Raw genomic sequence first — 8,181 nt, 5'->3', positions numbered from 1 at the left:
TTCCTTGTAGAGCCAGTCCTAATGCAGACACCCATTTGCAGAGGTGAGTAAGTGAACTAGAATGTTTTTCCTCGGTGTGAATCTTTGTAAACAGCACGGATGATATATGTTTACTTATTTGCCTTTCTTGCTTTTTATTTTTTGACAGCAGTTCAGAAGACTGGCCATCTTGTAGGTCTCATGCATGTTCTGCAGTAAAGTCCAGGGGCATTTTTGAGACACGTGCCAACATGTTCGTGGACAAGAACAGTACTCCTTTGTCCCAGAAGCGAAACAAGAAAAAAACCAGGCCCCAGGGTTTGCCTTCTCCAGCTCTTTGCTGTGCCTGCGGACTCTGCATCATGCTAGCAGGTATTAACATCACGCTGGTAGGAGCATTTGCTTTTGGGACCTTCCTGCCTGTCAACAACCCGCCCATTGTTATTGGTCCCATCCTTCTGGTGGTGGCATTCACTTTCTTTGGAGCATGTTGCATTTGCAGCCGAAGGCCACCAGCTCATGGCACAAGAAAATCCAAGCCAGGAGCCAATATTGGACTCATCAAGCCTGGGAACACAGCCTTTGAAATTGAAACAAGTGAGCATACTGTGCAAGACACGACGGCTGTGCAGTTGAGCCCAACCAACTCTCCAATGTCTTCCAAAAAGTCCACTCCAATCCATGAGAATTCTAAGACCTGCACGCTTTTTACAATGGACAGCAATGGTCCAGCTGCAAAATATACTGCAGGGGAAGAATCAATACAGCTGAATTTGCCCAGAGACATTGCCATGTCGTAAACAAAACTGGAGAATATTTATGACTAGGTGGGTAGGAGGCGCTTCAACACACAACCAGATGGTTAGATGAGTTTCTAACACGGCAAGCATCTGGAATCCAATTTAGATTTGGCTAGCGTATGCATTAGAATATATTGAGAAATTTAAGTGAAAGGCATAATAAGGTGGCAATTAGTAATCAATACACAGCTGTGATGGGAAGTGCCAGACACTGGTGGAGAAAGTCTGAATTTTCAGCAGTGACATTAAAATGAAAGATGGAATACATAAATAAGTAGCATGCAGCTACTGAAAGCCGCATATCCTGTGGATTTAATTCATTATATTAATGGGTTGGTGAATGATAATGTGATGATCAGGATCTGATGATGCAGAGCACTGGAAAATTACTGATTCTTGGCAGGTTGTTAGAAGGAAGAGTGGATTGTGCAGAATATTGGTTACAAGTGAAAAAGAATTGATACTCTGATTTAAGTGGTCACTTTGCTTCTTTTGAGGCTATTTGATATACTACTTTAATGCTATCAAAATCAATTTTCCTCTTGATTTTGTCACATTCTCATTGCATTTGCTAGATGAAGGAAGTTACTGAAATTAATGTACATCAGATAACGTATTTATTATCTTTTCTCCATCCTACTGCTCTTCAGAAACAGTTGTTACATGCATAGTTGGCAGCTGAGTCAGCCATATTGGGTTGGATATGAACACCCCATATATATCATGGGAAACTAAAAATGTGAGAAAATGTGCAGAATAGAGAAAATGTGGAAGGACTTCATGTAACAAAACATACCCTAAGGTGATTTACATTTACTATAGCTTGGGATCTATAGACTTGTTTTATCCTAAATTGGTCCTTTAAGATGTACAATATAGAGACATGCAGAGATGTACATATTACATGCCATTTGGAGAGGGAGCACAATGTCCATAATAGAAATTCAGGCATCTTTGCATCTTAGAAGAGCCTTTCACATGGGGAAAATAGTAATCAAATCTTTTCTTATGCAACAGATTGTGGGCTCTGTGTATTGTTTGTCAATGAAAAGAATCAGTGTGTTGTTCTTTCTACTCACTTCAGACCAATCTACTTCTCAGTGACTTTAATGGAGGATGGTGCTTCTTTGCAAATAAAATAGACTTTATCTTTGGATAATTTCTGTGAGTGGTATCTGCAGGGTATGGTTAAAAAAGTCAAGATGGCAGTTGCAATGGTGCAATCAATGCTCCACCACTTTTTGTCTCTGTGTTGCAAATGCAACAAATACAAAAAACAAGCAGAGCTTTAATTGCACCATTGCAGCCACCATCTTGACTGTTTTGATTATACGCTACAGATACCCCTCATTAGGGTGAATAAATACAAAAAATAAACAGGCTGGACAGTTCTACAGGTGCAAGAAGAACATGGCAAGCATTGTGAATCCAATCCAAGGCTTTTATCCAATGCCAGTTTGACTCATTGTTTACTTCCAGATATTGTTTGTCCCCTATGTATCATACTTAGGTGGGTGGCTTGTCTGCTTTTGCTTTCCTTGGCGGCAGTTCAGTGATTATATATGTGCTTTGTTGAGAAATGTAAGCTCAAGTTGGAATGTCCAAGAACTCCTTACCATCTAAATTCTATCCTGCCCTCTTTTCTGTATTTCATAAAATGATGCTGACCTGTACTGATTCTAACATTTCATAATTCTGGCTGAGATTAGAATTTTTGGATTCATCTTGTTTTCTGCTTAAATGTTAGTATTACTCAAAAATACACATGGAAAGGAAAGGACTTTACTGCATATTGCTTTCTTCTAATTTAAACTATAAAATATAGGATGAATTCAAAAGAGGGGCATAGATTATGACAGGAAATCAATGAGAAAGGAAGGAAGATGCTGACAGTAGCAGTATCTTCTTTGTAGATGGTGTTAAATTCCAGCCGATGAAGAATATTTGATGTCATTTTGAAAAGCTTTGGAAATTGCATGTTAATTTTCTGCTTTTCTAATTATTTCATTGTTTATTATTTTGACTCATGAAAGAATATTAAATAATCTTTATAAATATCTATACTTTGAGAGACTGATTACCAGTCTCCCTTTGACTGCATCTACAACCAAAATGAGATGCTCTACAACAATAAGGAAAATTGAGGCAGTTCATGAGATTGACTCAAATTTCCTTTTTGCTCATTTTTTCAGTCACTGTACATGCTTGTGTGCATTGGCCATTTGTAAAGTGAAGAAAAAGATACTAAATACTGCAACAAAATACACTAGTTTTTTTACTTGATGCTGCAAGTTCTCTTAGGTTGACAGTCTAGTACAGTGTTTCTCAGCCTTAGCAACTTAAAGATGTGTGGACTTCAACTCCCAGAATTCCCAAGCCAGCCTTGCTGGCTTGGGAATTCTGGGAGTTGAAGTCCACACATCTTTAAATTGCCAGGGTTGAAAAACACTGGTCCAGCAGAATGAAATGAGGGCAGAGCTGAATTGGGCATGTCAACTTATCTCTAATAAAATTGAGCTCCAGGATTTCCTTTTGAAAGCATATTGCAGTACAGGGCTGTGTGGAGGGTTCCTTCTGATGAACATGTCAGAGCATGAGGATAATAGAATGTCTGACCAGTGAGAGTATTAGTGGCAAATCTCTCCTGCACACAGCATACATTTAATCTGTGAGAAGATCCAGCTGAATCATGCAGCTTCCACAGGACAAATAGTCTAAAATGAATTCTGACTGAAAGGAGATCCTTCAAAGATGTCTTTCTAAGACTGCATCTGCAGTTCTACACCATATTACCTGGTAGTATGTGTAATTTAATTCAGTGGATCTTGCTTCTAAGTTGAAAAGTATAGGATTGCACATTAAGAGCAATGGATGTAACATGAATGAAGAGAATTGCTTTCAACAAGTTCAGTCATTCAAATCTTCTCACTTAAGAAATTATTCGTGGCTTGCCTTGTAGTAAGTTCCAATAGCTAATTACATTTCCATTGTGCTGGAACCTAATTGTTATTGGAATGTTTCATGGTGAATTAGCTCCAATTGCAGGTTTAAAAAAAGCCACAACCACTTGCATGTGACAGTGTGTCCTTTTGCTAGCAAGATATTAAGACTTGAGGATCCTCTCAATACATCACCAAAACACACTATCTAATATTTAAGAGATTCTCATGTAAGGTCAATATCACCTATCTTTCCAGCAAAACTATTTGATTCAGTTTTGTTAAGAGAGGGAGAAAACTTCTAACCATCAAAAGACAAGTGGATGTGAGTTAGTTTTCAACGTTTTTTGTCTTGAAAATGAATATTTGGGGAAACAAAGCAGTTTTGTGTATTAAGGAAGTTCTTTTTTTTTTTAACAAACATCTGACAGAATTCATAAAGAGACAGAGTGTTGGAAAAAGGGATGGATTGGGATTTTTGTTTTGTTCTGTTTGACTCCAGTCTGGGTACATGTGGAATCATGTCGATTTCATTGTGTAAATCGCTTTTGGCAAGTTCTGTACAGAAAACCAGTCTTTGAAGTTTAACATGTGGTCATGTTCTGGTATCAGTTTCCATGTTTACAAAAGCAGTTGGCTGTTTGACACATGTTCAGTGCTCTCCATGTGTTCAATAAAATATATTCAGATACTACCTTGGTCTTCTGCAGCTGACCTGGGCAGCCTCCTTCTTATAAGTGAAATCTTGCTGTTACTTTAAGAAAATGACATATACATTGGATCTGTTAAAAAAGGTCAACAACTTTCCAGTGGTTTATGGGTAATCATAGACCTGGAGATGAGAAAGATTACCTTCACTTACAGACTTTTAGACAATATGTGACAACCCCTTCAGAACTATTTAGCTTTGATTCCACTGTGCTTGGACAGTCTGTTTCTTTTCTAACACACCATTAGATCCGTGAGTCACTGGAAATCGTAAGAGTTACTCAGAACAATTCAGGTGAGTTCTGAAAAGAAGGAAATGTTTGATCACATGAAGTCATGAATTCTTTCGGACATGCTGGATGTTTTGATGTGACTAAGTTATTAACTTAACTTTTGATCTAGGACTTTGAAAAGAGTCATGTAAAGTCATGGGATGCTTGCTGGCTAACAGTTTCAGTGTTCAGATCTAGCACTAAATATGAGCTGCATGAATAAAAATAAGAACAAAGAGCCATCTTGGTGCCATGGATGACAACAGTAGACCATGATGTCTCCATCAGTGCACTGATGGGCAAAGCAAGCCAAGGTGAATCTGTATTGGAGACCCTTCTTTGGGTGGGGCATGATGGTGGCAATGATAGAATTGCTTTTTATAAGAAACAGCACAGCTCAGTCTTCACTGTCTTTCTACTATGAGCAGGAAGCACATGTGGTGTTATTAGTGCCAGGCAAAAAGACCCCCACATTTCCCCCCCTACAAGTTTTCCCATAACATTTCTTTCAGAGAAGAAGAGAATTTCAGAGAATTCTTGCATTTACTGGTTATGAGCTAGCCAAGATGTGCACGTAAAAGTCTTGTCTTTTCTTGTATGATCATCTCTCCCAAAAGCTCCTTAGCTTTTAATGCCTCCATGAAAGCCCAAGAGAAAATATCAGGAGGAAACTCCTCCCCACTGGCTACTGTCATCACAAAGGGGGAATCTTGTGATTAATTGTCAGGAAATGTCTCCTTCGCCTAGATACTCAATCCAATTTTTCTCCCTTCAAATTAACTGAAGAATTTGGAAAGGCTACTGGTATTTAGCTCTAGTTTTTGGCAACAAATACCATTGCAACTGCAGGCTATAGTAGCTGCTATGTTCACTTTCATGAGTTTGTCATGAAAGGCTTTTTGGGGGAAGCAGAGATACAGCATCTCTCATCTCCCCTTTGGTGAAGTGTTACTTCTAACCCATTTCACAGATCAATCTTATCTGTGAATTTGATCTTAAACTTTTCTAGTCAATTTCCATCCTTTCTAGTCAGTTTCACATTGTCTATAGGGAACTGCCATACTTGATTTCCCCTGCTTATATCAGTAGCCTGCACCTTCCTGAAGCAGTGTGCCATCGATGTAAAAAAATTAAAATAAAAAGCAAACCCATATCTGGGTCATCACTTCTACTCAGCAGTGCACAGAGCCACAATTGCCCAAATGAACCATTATAAAAGGATTTTCAAGAGAAAAGAGCCATGATGGAGAATGCATGCCTGATGATTTGCATTAGGACTGTTAATCAAAGCATGGTAGTGCAGAGTACCTGCTCTCAATTTATATTTCAGAGGGAATTGAAGAGAGAAATATATAGGAGGCGTGCTCTCAAAGAATGTTCAAAGGCAACTCAGAATCCTAACTCTGGGAAAACCTCCATCTGCCAGAGTGACAGCTTTATAAATACATATTTAGTGCCAGGGAAGCAAGGATTGACAGCCTATAGATAAGATGTAATATTAGGAGAAATTGCTGACAACCCATGTTAAGTTAATAAAAGTTAATTTGATTCCTTGTTTAAGTGTTAACAAAGTGATTGTGCTATTCTGTGTCTTCCCCATGTTCCATCTAGTCATATTGCCTCTAACATACATAAAGAAATAAATGAGAAAAATGAAAGAAATTCCAAATCAAGGGGTTTGGTAGTATTAGCAAAACTGATAGAGCCTTTAGAGATATCCCTGAGTTAATGGGATTATGCTTTAATTTTGAAGAAAAAGAAAAGGACCACACAATACAGTATGCAACAGCATGTGAAGCAGTTAATGTGTTCTAAATAATTATTGTGTAAATCTATCCAGGTCTTTCTGCAGCACACATTGTCAAAAAATCGAATGAGAGCCTTGCAGTTAGTTCACTAAGACCTCTACTATAGGTACTAGTGCCAAACAGCTACTAGGAAGAATGGAAATTGGATCTACAAGAGCAGGCAACCCCCAGTGTTTTCTTCTAGATGTAGAGTATGAGGTTCCACCTTCCCCGATAACCAGCCAGGCATGATGGACTCAGCATAATGGAATCTAGCTGGGAAACCTTTTCTATACTTTGGGTAAGTTACTTGGGATTGTGCTGAAATATGTTTAACAGCTGTTCTGGAATTTAAACCTACATGGTGGTGACAGAATGCTATTCCTATTCCACTGCAACAATTACTGTTTCTCTCATATTGGAAGGATTGGATAAGCAATCTCTGCTAATGCTGTTTTCCACAGGGAGAGGTCTTGGGGCTCCTTAAGATTTGGCACTTGCTCATAAAACAATATCCTCAGGTATGAACATTTGTGCTCAAACACACTAGCAAACCACTCAAGTTCTTTTATGATGGTTTTTTTTTTACAGATTGATTGCTCACTGCCCAGAGTTATGGATTAAAGGTGGGTGGTAAGGTAAACCATCATCTAGTGCAGGGTTTCTCAACCAGGGTTCTGTGGAAGTCTAGGGTCTATGAGAGGTTACTAGGGGTTCCCTGGGAGATCATGATTTATTCTAAAAAATTATTTCAAATTCAGGCAACTTCACACTAAGAGGTAAGTGTCATTCTTTATTCTTAGTTGAAGAACACTGTTAAGGCATATATACAGGCCTACACATAAAATGAATATAATAATTTTGTAACTCCTGGCCTATATTTGAGCCTGACTGTGTAGGGGTTCCCCAAGGCCTGAAAAATATTCCAGGGTCAAAAGGTTGAGAAAGGCTGTTGTAAATAAAGAAGGAAGGAAGGAAGGAAGGAAGGAAGGAAGGAAGGAAGGAAGGAAGGAAGGAAGGAAGGAAGGAAGGAAGGAAGGAAGGAAGACCTGTGACCATTTTGCTCACACAAATGCGTTCATGTAATACAGGAATAATGAGGAGGAAGATTACTTTGGAGTTGCCTATAACTGAGTGGATGGATTTCTGTCCTGGATACACATAAACAATATTCAGCATATTAGAAATGGTGGGCATCAGATTATGTCCAGCTTTGCCTTTGTAGTCATTTCTTCTCTTGAAAACTGGAAAAAAAGGAATGTTAATCAGAATTTGTCCTGAAAAAATAATAAACTAACAGACTTTGCTGAACTTTAAATTGTACTTGGAACTTTATTAACTTACATAAAATGTAGAAGTTTGGGCAATACTAGGTACAATAGTCTAAATTTCAGGCAAAGGCTGGCTCTAGGTTTAAGGGGATTTGGGACAAAATGCTCTTGGGCAAAATAGCATTCAGACCAGTGGTTCCCAGCCTTGGCAACTTGAAGATGTGTGGACTTCAACTCCCAGAATTCCCCAGCTAGTGGAAATTGAAGTCTACACATCTTCAGGTTGCCAAGGTTGAGAAACACTGATTTAGACCAATCCTGGTACTCCATTGATATTGAAATCCCAAGGTACCACCTCCAGAATAATGGCAGCTGATGGTGTCTTGCCTTGAGATATAAAAACCAGAGCAGATAAAAAGTTTTGG

General features: G+C 38.6%; 1 protein-coding gene across 1 annotated transcript; it reads left to right on the top strand.

Moving 5' to 3' along the window:
* Positions 1-230: 230 nt before the first annotated feature.
* On the top strand, positions 231-779 carry TMEM275 (transmembrane protein 275). The gene has a single exon (XM_063299845.1). It carries the CDS (start codon positions 231-233, stop codon positions 777-779), a length of 549 nt encoding a protein of 182 aa, XP_063155915.1.
* The last annotated feature ends 7,402 nt before the right edge of the window (positions 780-8,181 follow it).

The sequence above is a fragment of the Candoia aspera genome, chromosome 3 (assembly GCF_035149785.1).
Source record: "Candoia aspera isolate rCanAsp1 chromosome 3, rCanAsp1.hap2, whole genome shotgun sequence".
NCBI classification, from domain to species: domain Eukaryota; kingdom Metazoa; phylum Chordata; class Lepidosauria; order Squamata; family Boidae; genus Candoia; species Candoia aspera.
The sequence above is the reverse complement of the archived record's forward strand: the minus strand, read 5'-3'. Positions and strand labels throughout refer to the sequence as shown.

Excerpts from the sequence above, each read along its gene's own strand:
- TMEM275 (XM_063299845.1), top strand. The coding sequence starts at position 231 with ATGTTCGTGGACAAGAACAGTACTCCTTTGTCCCAGAAGCGAAACAAG.